Source organism: Harpia harpyja, chromosome 10 (genome assembly GCF_026419915.1).
Source record: "Harpia harpyja isolate bHarHar1 chromosome 10, bHarHar1 primary haplotype, whole genome shotgun sequence".
Taxonomy (NCBI): domain Eukaryota; kingdom Metazoa; phylum Chordata; class Aves; order Accipitriformes; family Accipitridae; genus Harpia; species Harpia harpyja.
This window is the reverse complement of record NC_068949.1, coordinates 32,298,011-32,325,362: the sequence shown is the minus strand read 5'-3', so window position 1 is coordinate 32,325,362 and position 27,352 is coordinate 32,298,011. Positions and strand designations below refer to the sequence as shown.

Below are 27,352 nucleotides of genomic sequence, written 5' to 3'. Positions count from 1 at the left end.
CTTTGACTTCACTGATTTCTCTTAAGAGACAACTACCAAAAATCACTATTTTTTCTGTTATCTATCCCTGGCAACTTGTTACAACAGGTGTTGCAATCAGGGGATCCATTGCAATTGGATGCTGTGGGTTTTAAAGGCATATGCCCTTTCAGCTGAAAAGGACAAGAGCATCCTGGGCTGCATTAGGAAGAGTATTACCACCAGGTCAAGGGAGGACACCCTTCCCCTCTACTCTGCAGTGGTGAGACATCTGGGGTCATGTGTCAAATACTGGGGTCCCCAGTACAGGAGAGATATGGGCTTACTGGAGCAAGTCCAGCAGAGGGACAGGAAAATGATTATGGGACTGGAGTATCCATCATACAAGGAGAGGCTGAGAGCTGCAGCTGCTCAGCCTGGGGAGAAAGCTCAAGGTGGATCTTATCCACATGTATAAACACCTGACATGAGGATGTAAAAAAAGTGGAACGAGACTCTTCTTAGTGGTGCTCAGTGACAGGACAAGAGGAAATGGGCACAAACTGAAATAGAAGAAATTCTATTTAAATGTAAGAAAACGCTTTTTTTACTGTGAATGTGGTTAAACACTGGAACAGGTTGCCCAGAGAGGTTGTGGAGTCTCCATCCTTGGAGAAATCAAAACCGAACTGGACATGGTCCTGAGCAACCTAGTCTAGCTGACCCCTGCTTTGAGCAGGGGTTTGAACCAGATGATCTCCAGAGGTCCCTTCCAACCTCAACTATGCCACAATTCTGTATTGCTCTGCCAATTTCCAGGAGCACAAAGGCACTTGAGATAAATCTTTCGAAGTGTTAATTCAGCCAAAAGGCAAGAATCTTCTCTGCCATCTTGACAGAGAGAGAAATCAATTTATAAGACATCACTGTACTTAAAAAATAGTGGTCGTAACTGCATGATTTCCCCAGGAAAGCAGGACAGGTATGGCTGACGTTTGTATTGATTATAAAACCGTCTATATTTAAAAACATGTCTTCAAAGTCAACAGACTAGGATTATTTGTAACATCTGGACAAAGCTGTAAACATTTATCAAATCTTTTCCTTCGATTGCTTGTTCTTTCCAGTTTGGTTTGGTCATAGACCAATACTCTCCAGAAACTCAACTGCCCATGGACACTCATGGCAGAACTCCACACCTCTCAGTTCTGACACTGCATGGACAGCTGAGTCTCTCTGCTTTTACTTGTGCTGTGTTTAGGGATCAGCAAGGGAACTCTTGGTCTCCACATACTCAAGTGCTGCTCTTTTGACAGCAAGGACACTTTCTGCTGTACCAAATTTCTTCTCATAATCCAGGTAGCGTTTAAAGAAGAACTTCATCTTCTTTGGTGCCAAGCTCAGGTGTATGACCCTCTCAAAGATGTCCCTGCAAGAAACCAAAGTGATTCAGATTGCTGTGTTGGTGACAGCACTCAATACAAGCCCTGTATCCTGCCTTTGAACAAAGAGCAGAAAGTCAGGGGAGACATTCAACCTGCTGCAAAGTGCTGGTGCTCGAAGACAGAGATTCCTGACAACTGGCCAAAACCCTGAAGTAGAAGCCTTCTATTTGCTTGCAGAACTCTAAGGCTGCTGGTCAACTTAAGCTAAGATCCAGCCACTGTATTTGATCCTGCATTCATTAAGTGGATGTGGCTGGATCCATAGTGTGGGAAGCTGGACTTCCTTTTGTCAACTCTCAGAAAAGAAAAAGAAAAGGAAAAAAAAAGTTTCTCCATTTTTATGTTGCAAGATACACAAGACCTTGATCTCACCCTTCAGATACAACAAGGCAATCCCTCCAGAGGGACAGCAGAACCTCAGTGCAAGTCCTCTGGTTTCTGTCATGCAGGCCACTACTTACAAAATCAGCCCCCTTCTGCCCTATGGATCTCCTTGGAGTCTCTTCAGTCCTGGCAAGGATAAGCACTTCCACACACCCCAGTTTTCTTTCTCTAGGTGATAATAATTTTCTTTTGCTCTGCTCTGGGAAGCCCTATACAACCTCATGCTGCAGGGTACCTCTGATCTTTTCAGGTGTTGCTCCAAGCACTGTACTCTGCCCCTTCCCAGCCTGCTGTAGCACAACTCACCGCACTTCCTTCTGGCTGCCATGTTTGATCATGATGTCCATGTAGATGGACCAGATGTCTGTCCGCTTGGGATAGCTGCTGAGGGTGCTCTCAAAGAGGGCTTTGGCATGTTCTGGGTCCCCAAAACGGAACTCCAGCTGTGCAAACCTCGAAATGACATCCACATCTGGAACAAGTAATGACATGTTAGGGTACCACAGCAGCTCCCTTCCCTATGAGCAAACACAAGTGATAATTACACAGAACAGAGGCAGGCACAGAGACAGCACCATCTCTACCCAGAGACAAAAGGCTCTATTGTAAAGTGGTTCTGTACCAAGGTGACCCTTCTCTCTCCCACTCTGATCCCACAGTTCACTTCCATTTCAGCTCTCTGCAGGAGACAGAAGTTTATTCTTACATTCAAAAGGCATCTTGCAGCATCCACGGGCAGCCCCACAAACCTGGGACTAGACCAACTTAACTTTTCTACAGGGCTGTAAGACTCAAAGTTGTCTTTGCTTTGGGTGCTTTGCTTTTGCCCATCACAGCAAATTCTATTACGGGAGTATGTAGCATTGATATCCAGGTTGAAATTTCTCTTCCCCTGAGAGTCAAGGGCAGCACATTCAGCACCAACTGGTTGCACTTTTCACTTATTACAAACAGTGTCACAGGCAGAGATACCAGAGAGCAGTCCATCTACTGAAGACCTGTTAACACATGGTCCACATTAAGGATGGTGAAGAGTGTGCTTACGTTCTTTGGTGGGCAAAGCCTTGAGAGCACGCTCCAAAAGCCTGTGTGTAGCCTCAGTCTGGCCTTGCTTCAGGAGGAAAGAGGCGTATTTCAGCCACACAGATTTCTCCTGACGGAAACGCTTCAGCATTGTGTGGTACAATTCTTCTGCTTGCTGGAAGGGCAGAGTTGCGTTAGATCACACAGATTCATAATAAAGCCTTGTAGCTTTAAAACTCTTAGTCGTGGCCCAGGTATCTCCAAACACTTATGACAGAAAAACAAGTATCACTAGTTCCTTGTCTGCTGTCAATCATAATTATTAATCCCAGTTAGGAACAGGATAGACCTAACATCTGACAGCTGGAAACTTATACAGCCAGCATTGGTAGTTTACTGGCATGACTGAATGGGATAGGTGCCTGGGACCTGCTTGCACTCTTACCTTGTACTTCTCAGAATTGGCATAGATGTCACACAGATGCTGGAAGACTTTCAGAGGTTCATTGTATTGAACAGCTCTCTCAAAGACCTTCATCAGTGTCTCCTCAGTACCATACATGTTCTCCAAGTTCAGCAGAGCTACCCAGACATTCAGCTTCTCCTGTTCTTCCCTTAAAGCAGATGTGAACAAGAATATTTAGCCCTTTACCAGTCTTCATCAGCTTTTTGCAAACCACCCTACAAAGACTCACTGACTCATAGCCTGCCTCCAGGACAAAGGAAGGGGGCATACTGCTCACTGAAACACCACTTTTGGAATAGAGCACAGCAGTTGTCTCACACTACAACTTTGGATCACTGTTGTTTGTAATTAAAAACCACAAGGATGATTCAAGAAAGCACAATATACTTAATCATGCTGTAGAGATGGTTTAATACACAAGGGTGCAGCCCCAAGAGTTTCACAGTTTGTTTCATGTTTTGATTTAAGGACAACATCACTGACAGCATAATGCTCTTCCAAACCCTTCTAACTGCTCAGAAGTATGTCCGTGCGCTCAGTGATACCTTGGGGAGTTACTGCACTCATGAGCTGCAGCAAGTCAGCTGCAGGCCAACTGTGGTGACTCAGGCCAGACCTTCAAAGGGCCAGCTGACAATTGCTACCATTTAATCCTTTTGAGATCACTGAAACAGACTCTGCCACTCCACACACACATGCACACACACTGATGACGCTACCAATGCTCTTGTCCCACCACAACTACCCCACAATGATTTATTCTTTGGGGCAAAGAAAGGCAGAGCCCCATTATTACCTGAAGCAGATTGTTTTAAGCGCTCTCTCTGCCACAGCTCTGGCCTTCTCAATCTCGGTAGCCTGGAGGTGGAAAGCCATGTACTGTAGCCAGAGGATGGAGCTGTTGGGACTGCTCAGCACCAGGCGGTCAAAGTCATCTGCTGACTGGGGCTGTCGACTCGGGTCCATCAAAGCTGCCTCTAATTTGCAGAGCTCCTTCTCCTTCTTCTGCTTCTCTAGCTCCTTCTCCTTCTTTGTTTGTTTCTTCAGCTGAAAGAGCAAAAAAGGAGGACTGGGGAAAAGCAGGCACTTCATAGGCAGGCCCAGCTACAGCACAGCCAGACCTCAATATGTCCAAGGCTAGGTGGTTTTCACAGGAAGAAGTAAAGCCAATTGTTTAAGAGAGGAGGAAAATGGTACACTCCCCCCACCCCTTCACACACAGTTCACACCTCCAAGAAGAGCAGCAGTACATGAAATCTCATTACTTTTAATGAAATACATTGAGGGACCAAATATTTTGCTAGTCTTGCACCCCAGCTGCAGGATTCACGCTTCACCCCTCCCTCTCATTCTTCCATCGTTACCCTCTGGGCCAGTGCTCACCACCACCCTCCACTCTATAAAAATCCAGGATACATGGGGAGAAATTGTGCAAGACTGGGGTATGTTGCTGGATCACTAGGGTGACTCAGGTCTAAACTGGGAACTGACGGTGCCATAGTCCTCTGCACAAGGCAGCTATACCTTGGGCAACAAAGCATCAGCCATGCACGGCCTTTACAGAGGGGATGGGGGAAATCCTGAAGAGCAAACATGAAAGCAATTTGTGAGCTTGTTTCCGATTTTGCTGAACTGCTCAAACTGAAAAACTCTTCTAAAAAATTATAACATAAAAGAATAATTTTTTGGTGTTTTTCTAAGTAAGAGGACTGTAATTTGAAAAGGTTTTTCATCTCCAGGTTTTCCTGTAAATTTACAACTCAGAAAAGTAAAAAACAGAGCTGACATCAAACACAAAAATTTTGCTTTCATGAAAATGTTTGTTTGACCCTAAATAATTATCTTTTTCAGCATGTCAACATAAGAAGCCCTATTCTCATGCAGCCATGGTAAAAATAGGGCCTTTTCTCCTCTGCTTCAGAGATATCTGCTGCTAAGCCCAGTGCTCAGAGTAGCTAAGGAAGTTCTGTACTAGCTGTCAGAGATGTTCCCTTGGGTTAAAAGGCTTTGCTATGGGGCAGACAGACATGCAAATACTGAAACACCACCACCATGTGGTATGTCCTGTGCAGACAACACTAGTGAACAGTACCTTCGACTGTAGATCCTCCTCTGCCTCGCTCTCCGAGCTCTCTTCCTTCTGATTCAGCACAGGTATATCCATTGCATTCATGTCCTCATCCCAGGTGAAGCCCATGGAAACCTGCAGCCTGGGAGCTTCATCAGGTTTCCTTATCTGTTTGGAGGAAGACAGGGAATGCCCTGGGTTTTAATCTGAAGTTCTTATACTGAGATCAGACAACTGCTGTTTGCTTGTGGCTTCTCTCTGGCCAGTACTACTGACTTCTCGCACTTGCAAGCAGCCTACCAGCAAAAACATTAAACTCCGGCCACCTTTGCTGTAATTTAAACTCAATCCACCTCAAGCCATTTTCAGATGACACAAACACCAGTCTGTGTCACTCCTATCTGCAGCAATGATATTTAGTCATCCAAGTCAAAACTGACATCTCAACAGGGCTGGAAAGTCATTTCAGGCTCAGGTTCTCCTCCAAACTTCTCACCTTAGATTTCTTTTTAGCTGCCTCTTCCTCCTGGTCATCATCATCCTCCTCCCGGTAATATATCTCAATTCCACTGTCATTTTCATCTGCTGGGCAGACCTTTCTTTTTTTTGGCTTCGCCTCCTGCAACAAGGGGGAATGAGTGGATGCTGGATGGCAGTAACTGGGATGAATCTTAAAGGCAATTCTGATCACAAAGTAAAGACCCTGACAGCAGAGAGAGGGTGGTGCCCTGGCACAGCATCCCCCCTATCCTCTCACATAACAGAGACAACAGAGAATAAACCCATGCTCACCTACATATGGTGCCAAGACCAACAGGACGGGCCACACAAGCAACACAGTTGGGCTGCTAATTCAGTTAGCTCCCACCCAAATTGAATAGTTTTTGATCTTTGCTAATCTCTAATGCAATTTAATATTTTTTTCCTACTCTGTATAATTCCTCAGCCTGATCCTAGTGGATCTTCCTAGTCCCTTCAGTATTTGGGCCAACCAAGTCCTTTAGCATGTCCTGTGCAATCACATCCATACCTGCTCACTTTCAGAGTTTTCTCTTGTGCGTTTTGCCTTCAGCTTAAGCTCTTCTCTCTTTTCCCTGTCATCTGCCTCTCTTTTCTCTTCTTCTGCATCATATCGTGGCAGGCCTAGGGATTCAGGCAAGACGCTTGGCATCCCAGTGTCCTCGGGCAGGAGAGAGAGCTCAATATGTTTTTCTTTCCCATTTACACTGTGGTGCATTGCCAGGAGTAGCAGGAGAGAAGAGGGGGGGGGGGAAATCAGAGCATTTCCAATGACTGCAAGGCTATGAACTTCTTTCAAATCTTCCTGGCTTTTATCCTCCCTCTTTCCATCCTCTCCTCCTCCACCATCTCCTTTCCACTAATACATGGCCCCTTTTAAAGAACGTTGGACCTACCCAAGCACCTTGGCAGTGAGCAGCTTTCCTTCAGGCAGGTACTTTTCATATACGGAGTGTTTCTGTACAAAGTAAGGGGAAACATTCTGGAACAGGATTCGGCCCAGAAGAGAAGTGGACAAGCTGAGAAGAGGAGGAAAACCAAAAATAAGTATTCCATAGTGGGAGAAAAGAAAAATAAAAAAGTGCAGTGACTGTATCTGTAGCACCACCAGTTCTACACAGTGTCACACAAACTTTCGCTACTTTAATTTCATTTTGCGACATTGCATTATGCCAGAGACCACCCTCAAACAAGATTCCAGAATCGTACATTCAAAATAAGTTCTCCAAGACCCCTCATTTCCCAGAATAATTTTCTTATGCTACTCACCCAAAGAATACACCTGATGGACTGATTGATTTGACATAGCCTCTCACTAGCTGGCCTTTTTTAACATCCTTAATACATGTTATTTCAACATCCTCCACTTTGCTGTTGCTCTTTGGGTTTAGCCTAAAAGGAGAGAGAGGTTAGAAGTTAAAGCACTCATCTGAATAATCCACATTGTGCTCTGGATATCAAAAAAAGAAATCTGTGTTAACAACAGCTAGTACCTTCTGGGAAACATACCAGATCAGAGACACCCTTCAGTTTATTCAAATGTACTAATGGACTACCTGCATTTCTGCGAAGCTATACATAGCATTAGGGAATAGACACGCTGCTGTAAACAAAGCCAAGCAAAACAGATCAGCCTGGCTTCCTCTGACACTAAGAAAACGAGGAAGTAAAATGCTGTCTGAAACTCTGCACAGCATTGACTTGGGTTTTTTCCCCACATATTTCTAAGATACTTCATTCCACATGGTTTATGCATTTTTGTTCCATAGAGAAGACAAAGCAAGAGGCTCAGTTTTAAGAGACATTTAGGACTAAGTGTGCTATTTAATCAAAATGGTTAAAATGCAGCTGAACATTGAAAAATAATGTGTTTGTATTGCAAATTTAATGGTGGAACTTTCCCTTTCTTTCCAAATAAACAAAAAAGTTAAGTTAGATCTAGAAACTATGATGAACAGAAATTAAATCTGAACCCACTCTATCAGCTCTACATTGTCAGACATCTCCACATTTGCCGATACACAGGAAAATCTGAAGTAGGAACAAATCTCATCCCTTAAAAAAAAAAAAAAATTTAGTCCTTGTCCTTTTAACACTTCACACTGATCTGCCCAAACCAACAGTTACTGTATTCCACTGTCCTCTTCTTCACTAGTAGATCAACAGACTGGAGGGATGACACATACCGGGATTGCCGGAGAGATAACTGGATTTTGCTGTTCTCATTGGAGAGGATGCAACACCTGCATGGCAGAGTAAGGGGAGAAAACAGAAAGCTTTTTTACCTGTTAAAAAAACCATAGGTAGAAAATAGATATTTTCACTAGCAGAATGAAACTCTAGAGGAAACAAACCACTCTGTCCCTCGGAGCACTTGCTGTCTAACACAAACCAGCATTACACAACAGTTCATGAAAACAGCTAAAGGGCTTTTTGAAACGTATCTACTTCCTTTATCCAGTCTCTATTGCTAGTACAAAAGACTTAGATTGTTACGGCTCAGTCACTTGGCCTGTTGCACTCTCCAGCATTCCCAACAAGTCTGTGAAGTAGGGAAATGCAATTACTTGTGCATTACAAATGTAAGGACAACTGACTTGCCAAACACCCCACAGAACCACAGCAGAGCTGGGATAAGTGGCTTCTCTCAGTCCCATCAGCACCTTAGCTAAGAGAGTAGCTACTCTCAAAACACAGTCCAAGAAGACAGCTGAAAAGGGGCTTCTTCACACATGGAAAATAAAAGACTTTCACCCAAAGGCATATAAGGTCAGAAGTCAGCATTACTTGTTAGCTATAGACTGAAGCTTACAGGTCTGGCATCATCTTATGGCAGTGAAAAGCCTGTCACCAAAGGGGGATATTTCTAAGCCTTGCAGCTGGAGGGAACAAGAAAGAGAATTACTGACCTGACAATCTTGCCAACTTTGAAGTCACCCAGAGGATTCTCCGTGTAAGTATCATTCAGGTGAAAGATGCTGACTTTGCCAGTCTTCCCACCTGGCAGCGCAATGGTCAAACCAACGTGTGGAGTCACCTTTGTTACCATGCCTACAGTGATGGTGCCCTGCTCCAGTGACTGAATTCCTGGTAAAAGTGAAGGAGGGAGAGAGCTTCATAATACTCTAAAAGCATGCAATCAAAGCAACAGGGGTAATGAGTCAGTGAAGCCGATTTTAGTTGCCTAGTCACATATCAAACCCACCAACTTTTGTTAAGGTGCAGTCTATGCACTCTCTCATGTTCACAGCAACGTTTGTCTTGGTAGCCCAGACAAGGTCCCCTAGTTGCACGGTTCCAGGATCCAGGATACATAATGACAGACAAATGCTGGCAAATGTACCATCTCATGTCTGACATCAGAAGGGAATACATTCCTCAGGGGTCAGGTAAAGCTTCAGTCTGAGACAGCAGGGAAGTGATTCTTTAGTCTATAGGTCTGACCTCTCTTGCCTTGCATGCTGCTACATCTGGGTCAGGGTCCCAAAGGTTAGTTCTGTCCTACAGGGAAGTACAGCTTGGCTCTGGAGTGTAACATCTTCACTTGAGGGGTCAGTGTAGGCCTACCTCTAAGTAAAGCATCATATGCAGTGGGGTCCTGCTGTTAAAGCTCCACTATACCTGTGAGTGACAAGCAGAGGTTTGTTTCTGTGACATCTGTTCCAGTCACTGTAGCTGATACTGCCTGGCCATTTTTGAAACTCTTTTCCGGATGTTTTAAGACCTGAAAGAAAAGATAGATTTCCACTTATTACCAGAAAAGGAGCTTTGCACAACTCTGACTGGTGATTCTCCTATGAAGCCTTATACTTTCTATACACATCTTTGATGTGTGTACTTGACTGATAGCTCAGCATTCCTTCAATGGTTCTGCTATCCTCAGCCAAACTAGCTACAGGCATACTACTTGCTTCTCAGTGAGAGGCAGTGACACCTAAAGGGCAGAGGACTGGGTTATGAGTTCACATGGATGTCAGAAGTGTCTGCAGTCATTACTTGCAGCCATGTGCACAGAAAAAAAATTTTTATAGCTTATCTGTAATGGCCTCTTACCTTGGTGTTCAGAGACAGCAGCAGATGAGGAACTCTTCCTCGAATGTCAGGGGCGACTTCTACCTCCAGCCAATTTTTGAGGATGTTATACTGAGAAGACACCAAATAACCAGAGAAGACAGCATGAGACCTTGGGAAAAAAAACCCTTCCCTGGTGGATTCACTGATTTTTAAGGCTAGAAAGAACTACTCCAGCCTTGGCTCTTGCACCAAGCAAAAATGGTGATTTGGCTTCTACTCTTACAAGCATAACACTGCTGTAGTTCACGGGCAAGTGCACACAGGGGATCAGCAGTGAGCGTACTTTGTGCTGGTGGCATACACAATTTCTCAAAGGCCATTTTGCTAGAGTGCAGGGTGGGAAGCATCTGCTGGCAACAAACAGGCATGTCAGAGAGGATCAGTCAGCTCGACTCTTGTCAAGTATAGAAAATGTGACTTCCTTCTCCTACTCTCCCCGTAAGACACTGCACTTTGCATGGGTCACTCTCACAATTAATGAAGACCACAGTAGTGTCAGTGTTTAGGTCTGAATTAAGGCCCTTGAGGTCACCCCCACTTGCTGCGTCCCCCAGCACACTTCTTAGGAAGACTCTGACCTCACCTTTTTCACAAAACAGGTGACTGTCTGTCCAACATTGTAGAGTCCAAGTTTCTTGAGGGCACTGTCTTCTTTAAGGTTCAGCATTGCTGTGACCTTCCCTTCTATTTCACTGTTTGCAAACAAAGAAAGAGGACATCAGTAGGACAGCTTTGGTCCTAATGGTGAAGATAGGAGTTAGAAACCCAGGAGATTATGGTGAGCCAGTACTACTGTGACAATGCCTTTGTGACATTCATCCCCATCCCCTCCCCAGCTGCATCCTTCTGCAGGGAATTAATTCTTCCCTGGGCTTAAGAGGGAATCCTTCTGACATGAATGGACATGCCAGAGTCCAGACTGGCAGAACCTGAAGCCAAAAGGACGTTCAAAGGAAATCATGTGCTAGGAGAGCACTGTGAGGTTTAACACAGCTCCCAGACCCAAGTTAGTGTGAAAGAGAGAGTAAGAGGCCTTGCCATACCACATACAGGTGTGACCTTGCTCATGGCCAGCTCCTTCACAAATGAGAGGAACAAGGGAGGGAACCTACAAGGATACAAGGTCTGTGAAGCATCTGCAGACAGCACATACGCCAACAATTACCTTGGTCGAATGCTGAGCTCTGGAATGGACTGTGTGAAGTGTGGATGGGTGATGGGCAGGTACCTAAAGAACAGGAAAAGGATCAAAATTTCTCATGATCTCCCCAAGCCCCAGTCACCCACCTGTAATCCCTCTGCACTGGCAAAAAAAAAAAAAAACCAAAACCAGGTGTAAGCCCTCTAAAACTACCAAAACCTTCCAGTTCCAGTTCTTCCTAGTACTATTTCAGTGGCAATTTAGGTACCCAAAATACTCCAGCAAATTTAGCCCCTGGGGCCAAATCCTGCTTGTATTTATGGCTTCCACTGGACCTTAAGAGTTTAGAAATCTTTTTTTCTTGCAATCTACACTCAAGACAAATAAAGTGACACAGGTAGAGAGCTAATTCACTGAAACCTGGATCTGGGATAGAATATAATAGCATATCTCCTCAGGCCTCAGCTACCCCAGCAAGGGTAGCTGTAACAGCAGCTGGTGACAGAGGGAACAGCCTAGACCATCTGAATTGAGTTACTGTTTCACCCCTTGCATTGCCCAAGAAGTAATATTATGTGCATGTTTTCCCACCTGTGAGTATTCACATCTCTGCCTCCAATGACTCGAGCAGTCACCTTCTGTCCAGCTTTCAGAGTATACGTTGGAAAAGAGCCTATGGGCACTTCATCCAGAATCCGGGATGCATGGATTGAACCTGTCAGCTTGTCATCAATAGCAACTGTGACATGGGTTGGTTTGACGGATTTAACAGTACCAGTAACAGTGTCCCCCAGGGAAAGTGAGTGTTTCACAGCAGGAAGCATCTCTTCTAATGCTGTCTCAGATTCGTTCCGGACCCTTACAAAAACCTTCTTCTTTGCTGGGTCTTGTACTGCTAACAAGACTCCGTGGTCATTCACCTTCACTACTTTTAAGGTTGCAAAGATTGTTTGTCCCACCTTCAGTTTTTCTGAGTCAAAGCGGAAGGTGTCATTGAAGTGAGACGCTATGGGGATAGCTGCCAGCTGGCCTGTCTCCAACAAAGACACAATGGCAAAGTCTTCTGCTATGTGCTGCACAATGGTGGAGTGCTGGGAGTTCTCTGTGAGCCGCTAGACAGAAATGGAGATAGTGACTTCTTCTGCTGAGATTCTGATTCCTTCCACTCTACCTCCCACAGTTCAAAAAGAGGAAACAGCCCCTCCCTCAAAATTCACTAATCGCCTAGAGTTCGCTAGACAAACAAACACACAAATCCAAAAACTGAACACATACTTGCTTGGCTCTTTGTTTTAACAGTTCTTCCCGAAGAGAAACATACACCTTGGATGTGAGGGCATCCACATGGAGAACCAATGCCTTGGTTTTCTCACCAGGAACAATATTTTTGTCTACAAATGAGAATAAGGAGATTATCGCCTGATGTCAGTGAAGAATTTTGAGCAACTGAGCTAGTGGAACATGACAGACAGGAAGTGTTGCCCGTGGTTCAGTTTAATTCCTGAAGACGATAGTGATAAAAAGACTGCTTAATTACTTATTGTAACTAAGTTACTGTAACAAAGTCAACTTAGTACCAAACATATAATAAGTCTCTTTAAGAAAAGAACAGATTCCTCCAACATTAATGGCAAGGAGGAAAAAAAAGGGGGCTTTTTTATTTGGAAAAAGAGTCTGATGCTTTCATGGAAGAACTATATTGATTTTATGAAGATGCAGCTCTTAAATAATGCAGACAAGGCTGACTAAACACGAAGGCAAGGTAATATAGGTTTTAAAAAAGATTATGCTAACATTTACACAAAACCATCATCAGTCTATCTGTTGCTGAGGAAACAAAGAAACTCTTCTGAACACAGAAGTGCTGGGGTATTACTCCTGCTGAAGTTAGCAGTTTATATTGGTTTCGTTGGTTTATTCGATATCTCAGCATGTACTTGTTTGGTTCTGCATAATATGGCACTTTTCTGCTTTAATTTTTGAATTGCAAAGTACTGAAATTGCAGTCCTGTTCTAAAGTCACATTGATTTAAAAGAAAAATTAACAGCAATTTCAGGTAGAGCATACTCCAAGGAACATATTTTTAAAGTAAGAAGAAAAAAAATTGAGAAAGCTGGAGCTTGTATTAATACTTTGTCTATATACAGTACACTTCAACTAAGGATCTCGGAGCACAAACTAGACCTTACAAGATGCCCAAGATATGAGGCAGGATTAGGTCTGGTTTACAGATGGCATAACAGAGGCACAAATAGGTTTAAATTATATGTTCCCAATCATGCAAATGGGTCGGCAACACATTAGGAAACTAAACTACTCTTCAAGCCCATTCTTACTCTGATCAGGCTCCTCCCATGTTAGTTCCTCAGCAGCAGAATTCATTTCAGAACAGAGGTTTCAAAGTACAAGAGTGAAAACCAAAGCAAGCAAAGACAAGACCCTCACCTCCCAAATGGTAGCGAGTGGCTGTTACAGTCAAGCCTGTGACACAGCTGCCGCTGAACAGTGCTGAGCCATCCTCCTTCACATCCTGCACGACCAGCTGCAGTTCCTTCCCAGGCACCAACTCACAAAGGCCTTGGGCCATGCTGGGCTCCCCTAAATAAAGAGAAGAAGTGGGAAGTCAGTTTTACCTATGTTATTTCTTTGCAAACAAAGACAGCCTTCACATTTGCTCAAGAGTGCACAAACAAGCATTTATATCCACCTTCATAACAGAAAACAAAGTTTAGGCTCCTGAATCTGTAGAAATACAAAGTAAATTCTAAGAGTTAATCAAAGTAGAAATAATTTTGTGGCACTAAGGATCTGATAACTTTGGAGAGAACATTTTCCAATCTTATAGAAACACTGGCACACCACTGCATATAGAAGAAGGTGAAAGCAAAATATATTAATACTAAAAACACAAAGCAGACCTGTCACTTCACAATTATAGGAACAAAACATTAAATGCTACTGGATATAGAAAGAACCTAAAAAGGCAAAGTTAGAATTTGATAAAAATCAACTGCAATACATCCAGTATTCCTAACACTAGAAAAACAGCATGTGAGAAAACCTTTGCTGGAGGACTCATTCAGCAAACCTGTAATACAAGTAGGCAAATCTATTTGTAGAAACTCATCCTCATGTGAGCACTACATTTGGGTTATCACAAGAACCTGAGTGCCAGCATAATTATCCTTGTACTTTCTAGTTAAGCAGATCCTGGCTAAGGCTCAGGGTGGTTGGAAAATCCCTCTGTGAAAGTCAAGCATCCCATGCGCAAATATCAACAATAAAAAACAACTTGATGACCACAGCATGCACAGATGCAGATTTCTGTACTATAAGAATAGTAGGAGCAGTTCTCAACTGCCTGTAAAAAACAATGCTAGTGTCCTTCACTGTCATAGTGAAAAAAAGCACTGTTAGATGAAGGTAGAAATGGTAATTTCTCATCAGTTATGAGTTACCAGCAAATACAGTATGCATACAAATAATACATAATTACTCTTGTCAACGATTCCTCTTTATTTTGACGGACAAAGCTAGTCCTATTTGCTTAAACACAGTAAGAGCACCTGCTGCCTGCAGAGTATAATAGGCAAGTAAGGAAAGTCTTCTTAAATCAAAGCCTTCTCCTTTATTATTTTAACCCTCCAAAAGCATCATTCACTTTAAACAGATGTACCATTCTTCAAAAAGCACCAGGGGAAAAAAGATCATGGCTTTACCATCAGACAGCTAACTTGCCCAGCCTTTCTAAAATCACAGTGACATTGATGCACTGACTCAGGCCAACTCCAGTTGTCTTCTGTTCTTCCATCACTTTTGAGTACAGAAAATTGACATGATGTCCATTCTGATTCTTATGTGCCTATCACCCTACTATCCAGGCACCGGTGCTGTTTTTCCTAAACTGAGTAACTAGCAGGGGTAGGTCTTAAGTGCCTGTTTCCAATACATGAGTTTGCACGCAATGAGAGCCTCCCATATTGCTTATCACTATTCCCTTTTCAGGCATTTGGGGAAATTCAGGTTTGGGCTTTGGGCAGCCTGTTTTGCTTCACTGGTGCTTTGTGGCAATTCACTCAGGCACACAGAAATAAACTCCTTCTGGACTTCCATGAGTCATTCTTCCACTTAAAAAAAACCCCAAACAAATGAGAAAAACCATATTCCTACACCTCTGTTGGCACATTAGATTGGGCCAAGCTGTGAAACCTATATCCCTTATATCTGTAAGCTCTTTGGAGTTTAACATCTGTTTACTGAACAGAGAAATCAGGTCTACAGACTAAGGCTCTTAAAATACAAGAGCACGGAGTACTAAAAATTAACCATTGCCAGATTCAAAATAAACAAATAGAGACAATGCTTCACATGACACATAATTAAATGGTGAAACTACTGCCATATGTCTCAGTTGATTAACTTTTAGATTGGTTCATAAAGCAATTACAAATATTCACACCAAAAAAAGCATCTCCAAGGCTGGAGAAAAGCTTTGGTCCACAGAACATCCAATCTAACCCTGGCCTTTCTTATTTTCACCTTCACAGGCCCTTCAAAGAACCCATCCTTTTGTACCATTGTATCTCACTTCCTCTATTGGTATATGGACCTCACAGTTCGTCTATTTATCCCCTTATTTTTAATTCTCTAAGCTTCAACCTGAAATCAATGTAAGGGGCCCAGCAGAATTCAGTGAAAAGAGCAGCTTCTTTGGCTTGTTCCAGCTGTAGCTCCAAAAAGCCTTTTTGTCAATGGCAGACACTGCACACACATCCTTCTTCTAACAAGCTCCTTTCAGAAGCCAAGTCTTTGCTTGAACTGACCTTTCTTTCACTTCAAGGAAAATGGTTTTTCCCTTTTTGTTCCTCTGGATCCCCTTTTTTGTGATATGATCCCCTTTAGCAGAACATGTGCAAACTTTTACCTCTTCTTCTCAACAAGTTCCTGATTTCTTTCATCTCCTTGAAATATTGGTTCAGCAGGGCAAAGCTCTCTGCAGCAGAATCACCTGAGCTGCACTCTGACACCTTCAGATTGAGGAGCACACGCTGCTTCTCCTCATCAATGCTCATCACCTTCGCAATCACAGTCTGTCCCACCACAAAGTGGTCCTTGGTGTCGGTCACAAACTTGTCACTCATGCTCTGTGCAAAGGAAACAAAGGGGCAAGGGTTACGAAGCACAGCTGCTAACTATCAACCACCTGCAGTGTGGTTCAGAAGGGTCTGAGTTAAGACTTCATGAAAATGCATAAGAGAAATTAACAAAGACTAATGAAAAGCCATCAATTAAAATGAATTACTGAAGTCACATGAAATCCTTGTTGAAGCTTAAGCTCACTTGAATAAAATCTTTTGTTTCATTTTGGAAGTGAATTTAAACACAAACCTAAAAGCAGCTTTCACCCTACTGGAGGAAACTGTGCAAATACAGGATTCACGGCCCTATTGTTCCGTCCTTGTTATTGTACCTTTGCTAAAAGCCATGTTACAAGCATGCCTGATTACACGCATGCTGTTTACTGAAGTGAATGCATTGCTTACCACTTTGGGCGCCAGTCCTGTCACACCAAAAGGGAACTCCACAAACACTCCAAAGGGCATCACGTTCCTCACATAACCAGTCAACAGCATCCCAGGCTGGATTTCAGAGAAACTTCTCACAATTTGCTCCTCTTGTACAGCAGAAATCACTGCAGACTTTCTGCTCAAGATCTGAACAACCAGTTAGGAAAAATGGGAAAAGATGAATGAAAGGAGCTCGATGCCAAGTAAATCTATTGGTGCTGCTAACCATTCGGCTAGAGCACTTTTTGCAGATTAGACAGTACAGGAGCTCAAAATCCCACAATTCCAATTTCTTTCTTGATCTCTCTACACTAAAATTTAGCAGCTGATGTCTCTTAAGCTGCTCAGCATTAAAGATGCATGCTTCACCCTAGCAGAAATGTCAACCTCCTAACGTTTCAGTTCTGATTTTTGGTATAAAAACAGCAACATTTTTGCTAAGGTTGTGATATGATTAACAGTCCAGAAGCTGGTTGGGAACTTCAGTCCATTCACAACCAAGTCCTGGTTCCAATGGGATTCTAGCAGCAGCTGAGCCTCACTTTTAACACAAGCAAGTTATAATGATTCTTTGAAGCATCGCTAGCTTGACAGGCACTTCCACTTTAACACGCTAACTAGTATATCTTGTTTGTTGCAGATACTCTGGATTCCTGACAGATATCTCCTTCCCCCCACTTTGTTTGAGTGGTTGAGGTGGCAAAGGATACGATATGGTCTCCCTTGTCACTGAGGCACATAACTCTGGGCAGGACATCTCCCTCTTGAAGACAATGCCACAGGAGCTTGCAGGTAGCAACAAAGTCAGAGAGGTGCACTGTGGGAATTGAAGCTATCACATTGCCTTCATCTTCTAAGATAGAAACCTCTAGCCCACTATCTTTCTTCTTCAAGACTTTCACATCAACCATCTGAAAGGAGAACAAATACAGTGATATAAAATCCCAAGTGTCTTTGAAGTCATCCCTTTTGATGCATAGGGTACCAACTGCTGTGCTGCAGGGGCTCTGACATTGCCTCCCAGCTCTGTATGAGAAAAACATCAACTAGGCTGAGCCTGAAAAGCATGCCAACATTGGTAGTAAAATAAAAAGTAATTCTCAGCTCCCAGAGAAATCAAGAGCTAGAAACATTCTCTTGGTTGTGACTTTTTGTTTGAAGGGCAAAGGGAATAATTTAAACAAGATTAGAACTGTCCTGTTCCTTCATTGGCAGTATCTGCAGGGTGTTGGAAACTGTTCATTCCAAAGACAACAGGGAAGCATTTCAAAACATTTCTCCTAAATTGCCTTTTTCCAGGGAGCAAAAGCAGCTGCTTTTGGAGTGAGAACATTAGCAGCATCCAGAAGAAAGAGGACTCCACCTAGGAGTAGGAGCACTAATTGGTACCTCCAGAAGACTGTCCTGGGACTCCTTTATCCTGACCTCTGACAAGAGAGATCCTGTTTTTGATCCAGGAGGCCAGCCACACAATAAGAAATGCACATTTAATGCTAGTTCCTGACTACCAACAGCTTTTCTTGAAGCAAGGTTGTTCAAAGCAATACCAAATCATTTGGAAAACACATAGGAAAAGGCAAAAAAGGAAGAAGTCATTGAATTCAATACCTCTCCTATTTGATATTTCACTTCCTGTTTCTTCTTTGGAGTACATTCCTTTTTGTCCTCCGGGGCAGGCCTGCTTGATAACCTGAAGGACAACAAGAGTCTTTGCTGCTGGGGCTCACATTTTAAGACCATTACTTTAACAACCTGCAGCCAAAAAAGATAAAACAAAAGTTTAATTCAGCTGACCATCCTCCTCAGCGTGCTACCACCTACAAAATGAGACAGGGAAATGCATACACAGTACACTTTACTCTCACACCTAAGGATAGCAGGCCAGTGACTATAACTTAACAGGCTCAAACAGAGCCAAATGTCCTTCTGACCACACAGATGGAAAATGGAAATACATAATCATTAAATGACTTGCTAGAAGTATGTAGCAGGTCTGTAGCAGAGTTGAGAATAAAATTCAGTTCTCCAGATTTGCAGTCAGAAATCTTGACTAGAAAATTACCTCCTCCTTAGCTAGCCAACAAACAGCAGGATTAAAGACAAACAAAAGCACCAGAAAAAATAATGAAGAGGGCTGAGATCTCTATAAGCTTGCCCTCAACAAAGACCAGAACTTGGTGAACAGCATGGTTCCCAGAGTGCCTGGTTTAAGATGTGCAGGATTTGAAACAAACAGGAAAACCAGAATAATGCAGAGGCAGAAAACCTCATCCTTCTGATTCTGTAGGTAAGAGTTTTAACTTCCTTAGAAGAAACTGCAGCCTAGAACCCCAAGCTTCTACTAAGTTCTCAGTAACTCAACCAACTGTAGTCCCTATATCACATACCGTGGTGCCTCCTGCACACCAGAACAGAGAGAGCCTAGAAACAAAGACAGGTCTGTGAAAGGACATAAAAATCTCTTGGTGTAGCTGGTTCCTCCAGGGAACCCACACTGGAGCCAACTCAACTGCCAATTTCTCTTTTGCATTCAAACACAAGGCATGGCATAGGTACATTGATTACCTGGCCTTCATGGAAGACTTTATCTGGAGAAGATATGGGTTCTGAGCTCAGCTCATTCTTGGGTACCAGACCTTTAACATCATTGTAGAACTTCACAATGCAGCCAAACTCCCTTGCACACACCACAAAGCCATGTGTGATCAGACCTGCTTTTGCATCTTCATAATTGGAGAGGACTGGAAGCTTTGACTGGATAAGACTTTTCTTCAGAGTAAGGATCAGCTTCCTTCCTGCAGGATTGCACTCTAGCACCTACAAGAATGAAGTACAAGAAGGTTCAAAAAGCACGTCTGCCATTGCCTGACCAATCCAGCTGCTAAATTCTCAGAACAAAAGATTGCAAAGCAGCTAAAGACCCTGTCTGGCAGCTCTCACCCGACACCTGACTTCATCTCCTATGTTGTACTTCTTCTCAGGCTGCTTCAGGATCACATCAGCGAGATGCATGGACGGCACGAGCCCTTTAATCCCATCAGTCACTTTCACCTGCATCCCAATGGGTTTCAGAGCAAACACTTTGCCCTAGAAGCCAAAATAGGGAAAAGGATCAGTAAATTCAGCATGGAAAGCAGACCGTGCACAAGTAGGAAACAGCCATCACCAATTATCACCAAATCTAATCACCCTCCAAAAAAAAAAATCTTAGTCCAACCCACACTCCACCCAACCAATCTGACCCATTAACTTTTATACATTCCATAAGGTTATTTTACAACTTCTTTTCCTTAAGCACAGGCTACTTCTGCAAGATCCCTATTGACTCTGGCAACTTAGAATTGTTTCCAGAGACATATCCAATACAGTCATGACTCAGACATAAGAATGATCATAACTGAGTAACTTTCATCCCATCAGCGGATTGTCATGGTCCATACATGAACTTTTACTTTCAGTGTAAAGAGTGCAAGGTGAGTTTTAATTTCTTTTACTCAAGTCTTTCTAAAAATGTATTCATGGTCATAAATAAATTACTGACTGTGGCTAAAATTTGATTGCCTTGGCAGCATCATGAATAAAAACCTGAACAAAATGGGGAAAGAATAGTATTGCATTCCATTAATCGAGTCTTGCAAGGAGAAGTTTTTCTCCTCACTTTCATCTCACTAGTCTGGATCAGAAGTTGAACATACATATTAGGCACAGGAAATGCACATTAGCTAGATCATTGTTCTTAGTATAACGGCCACACAGAACTGCACAAGTCCTTCAGAAGCTCACCTGCACCACATCCCCTGTGTGGATATCTTGGTATTGCAGAAACCGTGCTTCAATAATCTGACTAGGAAAAAGACACAACAAGAGATGACCAATCAGTCAACTTGAAGGAAATCCAGGATATGAGGAGACAGTCCCCTCTTTGCCTTGTCCCAAACATCCATTATCCCCCACACACCCACCAGTACTCTACAACTCCAGAGTTCTGTGTTTTACTCCAAGAGACCCACCTCCCAAAACAGCTCTCTGGACATAAAGTTCAGGGAGGTTCACCAGGCTCCATTCCAGGTGACAGCCACACAGTTATGGCCACCAGCCATGGCTCCATGACAGGGGAACCCATCACCTGTATTGCTTAAAGCCACATAGATGGAAATACTAAGAGGGAGGAGCAAAATGGCTGGGACTTGGAATATTAAGGTCCAACTTCCTGTTCAGCCACAGTCTTCTGACATGACCTCGGCAGAAGTAATTTAGCTTCCCTGTGCCTCAGCTCACCAACTATATAGACCGTGTCCCAATTCCCTATAGGATGGGGAGGATGTGCAAGAGGCCCAGACAACCTGATGTGACACAACAGAGATACAAGCCAAAAACCCAAAATGGCAAGTTCCAGTCCAGCAAAGCAATGTAGCATTTTCCACTCTCAACCACACCCTTCTAATCCTTCAATCAATTTTCTGGAAGAGTCTATGAAACTTACTATTTCAGAGATACAATACACATCTCATCCATCAGGCTGTATTCAATGATCCGACATTTATGTTTGCATCCTGTCTTAAATGCCCCAGGTTTAAAGGATTTTCTGGTTTTTGAAAGATGTTTCAACTAGAAAAAAAACCAAATTAAAATTTAGTGTTTGGAAAATGGAAGCACTGATATAGACCCTAGGTTGAAGTGGTGGCATCTGACAAAATTGTTCCTCTAACATACTCTCTCTGTGCAGCAGGTTTCACCAGTTCTTCCACAACAACCCTCCTACATTCCAACCTGAACAAGGGTATGTATGATTTGGCAAACACCTTCCACATTGTCTTAATTTTGTTGTATTTGTCTCACGAAAAGCATAAAGGTAGAAAATAAAACCGCCTCCTAGCCTTCTTCCCCAGGAGGCTAAGATAGCTATGGAGGACTTGCCTCACCACCCTGGTACTCACCCGTGCAAACGCAAGAGTGCCATCATCAAGCTCAAAGACAGCACCAAACTGCTTGTAGAAAGCTTTCACTGTCGACTCCTCCACCACTGCCCCCATGCGATCATTGGAGAGCTGATTTGGCGATCCCCCAGGGTGGAGGAAGGCCTGCCGTAGAGTAAGCCGCACCACCTTGGAGGTGGGGTGGATAGAGAGGATGCATGCTTTCATCTGGGAGAAGACAGTACGGTCATTAAACACAAGTTTGTAAACAAAAGAGAGAGGCACATTACTCATGTTTTTAGACATTATGCTTGGTACCTGAACTCTTTGTCCATGTACAAGCACTTTCCAATATTACTACTAAGACATCACTTCGGTTCTAACAGCTTCAAAGATGACGGATTTTTGCTTTTGTCTGTTGTTTACAGACTAGACTAGTACCAATACAGTGAGGAGAACACGACTGCACAAGTCATTTTTCTATCCCTTGCAAGTCTCTCATGCTTCCCAAATAAGTCTTCCATTACCCCAGGAATGGCTTTGCTCTTTACAGCTCTAAAGCAGCCATGATAATAATTCAAAAAAAAGATGAGAAAGACAGCTATTGTCAGTAAGATTTCAGAGATTATTCCACGGAAACATTGGAGAAGATAAGAGATGCTGTAAGCGACATGCCAACTCCAGCCATCCTTCACTCTCCTTACCACTTGATCTGGAGAATAGTTCATGGATTTCTCTGGGTCCATGTGCATGAAATCTACAATGCCAGTGAAGGAAGACAGAAAGCTCAGTTTCATCCCAAGTGGGACCACCTAGGAAGCGGAAGGAAAAGATGCCAGAAAAAATTTGCACTCAGTTTTCATGCAGCTCAGAGAGCAATTCACACATTTCACAAAATGTCAGTGCTGATCAACAAGTGCATCACAAGAGACAGCAAAACCACTAACAATTCTGCTTTCTACATTGTTTTGCAAAAATAATCCTTTAGTTTTTTGATAATGCTGTGCATACTCTGAAAACTACTGCTAACCTGGTGAATAACTTATCTAGGTAAAGGCCAGAGAAGCACAAAATGGATCCTGTTCCGCTTCAAGCTTCAACACCAACTTCAGGCTGAAGCCTTTATACTCGTGGCATTACAACCAGGACAGAGATCAGACTTTAGGTGAATGAAGCGGAGGGAGTGTCTAGCAGATAACAGTGTTTGCTACTGTAAAGTAGTTGAGCCCAAGCACAAAATTTTCCAGGGCATAAACCTCCACCTCTACTTCACCTGTCTCCCTGCCTTCAGCAAGGCTCAAAAAAAAAAAAAAAACAAACCAACAAAACAAACCCAAACTAGAGTTTACCTTCTGCACTCGAGCTTTCACCACCAGCCCTGGCAATAAATTGGAGAGCGTCCAGTTCTGTCGCTCTGTTGCAAGGGATGCAGCAACCTCTGATCGATCAACAGACAAACGGACCACTCTTCCCTCGTTCTTTACTTCCACAATGATACAGTTCAGGTTCTGGCCTATTTTCAAGTCAGGCCCTACAAAGACAAGTCACAGCATAAAACCTCCACCAGGAACACTCAGGGATTCCCTTCCGATCTTTCCAAAACTTTTACAGAAAGCAGGCTGAAATCCAACGGCTTGCTGCAGACCAGCCACGAAACTGTTTTCAGCAACTCGCAAAGACTCCACTTTGACCCAATCTCACTGAGGTGCACTAACACCACAGATACAAGAAGCTTTAATCTCTCTCATTCTCCACCTCCATTTTAACCCCAGCAGCTCCTCCTGCACTACTTCTTACCTCTCTTGACTGCTTTGATGTAATTTTGGGCTTTCTGACGAGGCAGGAAAGCATGAGTCCCACTGACTCCAATATCAATGAGGTAGCCATGGTCCTCCACACTAGACACAAAGCCAGAGAGCAGCTGTTGGGAGGGAAGCACTGCAATTAAGTAACGCGATGAAACTGCTGGGTCTTCAAAGAATGCACAGCTGGTAAGATTCCCCACCCAAGTACTCACTTGTTTCATAAGGACAGAGCACTAAGTTTTCCAGAGCAGCAGAAAGAACACTACATTCTTTCTTATTACACAGCTCATCTGGCAGTGAGGTCTCAAGTCTACCCTTATCCAACTACGCATGTATGGAGTTCAGAAACCAGTAGGGAAAAAAAATTGGGATGCTCAAAAATAGCAGGTGCTCTAATTGCAGGCACATGCCTACAATCATACAGCTGGAAACACAAAAATTAAACAACTAAGCACCTCTGCAAGGCATGTTAAATATTATTCTCTGCATAAATAACAAAGAAACCTACCCAGAAAGAAATCATTAAATAACTTGTCCATATCAAAACAGAATCAGGCGAATGGATTTCATGAGTGACAGCCTGGAGCCAAGACCCAATACTGCCCTCTCCTCCCAGGTCTCTTCCATGGTGGGAGCAGCTCCACATTCTGGTCTGATCCCACGCAAGGACAAACTGAAACGTTCTCCCATGCACTATGCAAGAGGCACCTCCAAAGCCTACAGAGGCTATGACAGACCCAGAACACGTACCATGCCCGATGCTAGTGCTGAAGCATTCAGACCCTTATTGACCTTCTTGGGGTCAATTGATAATTTGATGCTCCGACGTCCATCAGCACTTTTCTCAACGCTGGTCACAATGCACCTGACCAGCATCCCTGGAGAATACATGTCTGAGAGCGAATTCAAGTCCTGCCCAGCAAGATGATCAAGAGAGAAACATACAAATTTTACAATATTAAATAATATAAGGAGGCCAGAATTTGTTACTGAAGTAGCTTTTGAAATCAAAATCCCATAGTAAAGTCTTGTTTCTCTGTCAACCCTACAATAAGAGACAGGAAATGCCACAAACACCATGATCTCAGTACAGAGGCAGGGATGACACTATGCAATGTTAGCAAGACTGGTACGCTTCGCTTAAAAAGGAATACTGCATGGCGTGGAGTCAGGAGGTTGCAGCTGAGGAAACATGTACAGAGCCAACAATGACCCTAACCTCACCTCCCTCATTAACAGAGAAAAACACCACCACCAAAAGGCGACTGTACCTGGCAGGTCCCACACTCCACAACACCCTGGGAAAACTTTTGGAGTGCTGACACCAGAGAGACAGGGTAACAGGTTACTCCATCCTCTTTCTTTCTAGCAATCAGCATTATCAGGAAATTGCAAAGTTTGCTTTGAAAAGCCAGTTCCAAACCAATGTCAGTCTACATTAGCACTACGCAGTAGCATGTTGCATGCGTCAACACACAATTAAACTGCAAGGACTGTGCTACTCCCCATGCCCCTGAAAAACACTTGCACGCTCGCATCATTTTCCAACCATTTCCCTAACTTCCTGCCATCGTTGCCTACAGCCAGGAATAAGTATTTAGCTTCAGCAGCAAATAGGCAACGCAAATCTCTTCATGTTCAACAGGCTGTCTACGAAGTTCAAGGACTATTTAGCCAAAGCTAAGGCACTGCAGGTGACCAAATTCAAGTCAGCTGCAAGACACTAGAAACCAGGCTCCTAAGCAAGACCTCAGGGGTGGTTCTGAGGTATTATGAACACCCCCTAGCTTCCAGGCACAAATCACAGCCCCAGTCAAAGGTCTCACCTCCAGGAGTTCTCCTTGGGCCACCTCCTTGCTCAGCAGTTTGCTGTAGGCATCACTGATCTGTGTGACCGGCACAAATCCTGAAAGTCCATTGGGCAAACTGATGACTAGCTCGTAGTCACTGACCTCTTTTATACAACCAAGGAGCAGCATCCCCTCACAGAGCGCCTGGGAAAGCAGGAAGAATAGCATACCGTGGATATCTTGGCAAGTCAGTGATAACGGTGGTAAACACATTTTTGTCCCAAATCACTGATGTATTTTACAGGTTTAGTGAGGAAGAACATGCTATTTTTACACAGCCCAGAAGAGAGGGGCACACAAAATCAAAACATTTATCCACAAACCTCAATTGTGAGTGGTTCAATATTCACAACACTGTCTTTAGCAGTGGCTGTGTTGTCTGCCTTGAACTTTTTCTGCTTTCCTTGAACAGTCTGGCTCCTTTTTCTTTTCTGGGATTGTTCTTCATGGTGAACCTAAAGCAGATTATAAGCAGAGAAAGTAAAAAATAAAAGTGGATAAAGAGATGAACTTTGCACTAAGGCAGAACTCTGTTGCCAGAAATAAAATTAGAAGAAAATACTAGGATCAGAGAAAAAAAGAGAACAACCTTGCTAACTGCATGTCTACATGCAAGTCTTCCAAAATATCTCCTTTGGGCTGAGGCTGATAATTTATAAAACTGTGAATCTTGGGAATGGAAAAGAATGGCACAAGTGATTTGCACCACATTCTACTAACAGAAAAAGAAAGATCAAACTTAGTCTATACCCACTAACACCAGCCTCACTACCCGAGTACCTCAGGAATAAGATGCTTGTGGGAAGTTTAAAAGCTAAAGCCTGATTGATAATTTTGATTGAACTTTTTCCGTCATCACATGCAACATGCATCAGATATCAGGGACCTTTAAGAGATCAGGATAAAGGTGGATGTCAGCAGTTACCTCTTTCTGGAAGTCCCTTCTACAGTTTACTATAGAAGTAAGAGATAGGAAGGATTGCAGGTCATATTCTGACAGTGGAAGAACCCTGAGAAGAGTTAATCAAGAACATGCAAACAACATACATCAAACAAGTTGTCCTGCTCTAACTTTGGGTTGGGTGTTTTTCCCTCTGTGGGTTTTTTCTGGATGCCCCCTCGAGGAAAGTTTTCTTCCAGGGATGCCATACTTGCACTTCTATAGCACAAATGACGAAACAGAGATTAAATGTGCAGTTGTTACACTTGTTCCTCACAAACACTGAAGAGACATAAGAGTGAACTACCCCCAAACTAAGAAATCATTCAGATGGCTACTTTACAGTTAGTCAGTGACAAAACAAAAACTCACGTCCAAACGTACTTAACATTTGACTACACTGAAGTGTTGCAATGGTACATCTAAATATGTGCATCCCTAACACTTTTTACTATTGCCCAATTCTACTAGAGTAATAATTTTTTAAGGCATTCAGATGCACCACATAGATACTCATAAAACTGCTTTAACCATAAGTTACCTGAACAGATCTTTATTATAGCCAGTGGACAAGCTGAAGTTCCCAGCTTCAGTCATCAAGGAGAAAGTTGTGAGTGAAATGCTAAGTAAGCTTGGTCTGCATGTTTACTTTTTGGACACCACCCTTAAAGGTTAACATAATTTGATACATCTTTGTGTAAGCCGTACCTCTCTCTATTTATTTAATAGATATGTTTAACGTTACTACGTTTCAATCAGTAAACACCACCTTACTTATTAGGTCACGATTCACATGCTATTTATGACTTTAGTCAACGGTCCTTCTACAGAAATTAGCACTGAAACGCTATGTTGTCAAATTTAAAGCAGTCCGTTAGACATATAAAATTCCTTTAAATGTGAAAGCGCGTAAGAAAATTAAAGTTCATCAAGGCACGCTTCGTCAAAGGGCTCGCTGAGCAACAGAGACGCCTACCACGGCCGGTAACTGAGCCGGCTGCACCGGCCACGCCTGCACCAGGCAAGGCGGGAGCTCTGCCCGCAGGGGCCTTACCTCCCCCGGCCGCTGTCGCTCTGGCCCCAGCAGCCCCTCTCTGGCTGCCGCCGGGCCCCGGGCCGCTGCCAAGGGGAGCCCGGGATGGGGGAGCGGGACCGGGAACCGCACGCGTGCGGCACGACGAGCCAGCCGGAAGCA

The 27,352-nt window shown here is 43.4% G+C and overlaps 1 protein-coding gene across 1 annotated transcript; it reads right to left on the bottom strand.

Moving 5' to 3' along the window:
• Window positions 1-541: 541 nt before the first annotated feature.
• PDCD11 (programmed cell death 11) lies at window positions 542-27,352 on the bottom strand. The gene is made up of 36 exons (XM_052799141.1): window positions 27,212-27,352; window positions 26,265-26,376; window positions 25,541-25,672; window positions 25,194-25,361; window positions 24,118-24,279; window positions 23,360-23,483; window positions 22,912-23,093; window positions 22,267-22,374; window positions 21,584-21,790; window positions 21,130-21,254; window positions 20,430-20,490; window positions 19,587-19,733; window positions 19,212-19,463; window positions 18,255-18,398; window positions 17,357-17,557; window positions 16,623-16,793; window positions 16,004-16,223; window positions 13,525-13,677; window positions 12,354-12,469; window positions 11,670-12,190; window positions 11,103-11,165; window positions 10,521-10,629; window positions 9,917-10,006; window positions 9,485-9,587; window positions 8,773-8,950; window positions 8,050-8,106; window positions 7,133-7,255; window positions 6,760-6,882; window positions 6,375-6,570; window positions 5,841-5,963; window positions 5,369-5,512; window positions 4,073-4,323; window positions 3,256-3,424; window positions 2,832-2,985; window positions 2,094-2,259; window positions 542-1,387 (listed from the first exon to the last, which is right to left on the bottom strand). Exons 2-36 carry the CDS (start codon window positions 26,364-26,366, stop codon window positions 1,216-1,218), a joined length of 5,517 nt encoding a protein of 1,838 aa, XP_052655101.1. The 5' UTR covers window positions 26,367-26,376; window positions 27,212-27,352; the 3' UTR covers window positions 542-1,215.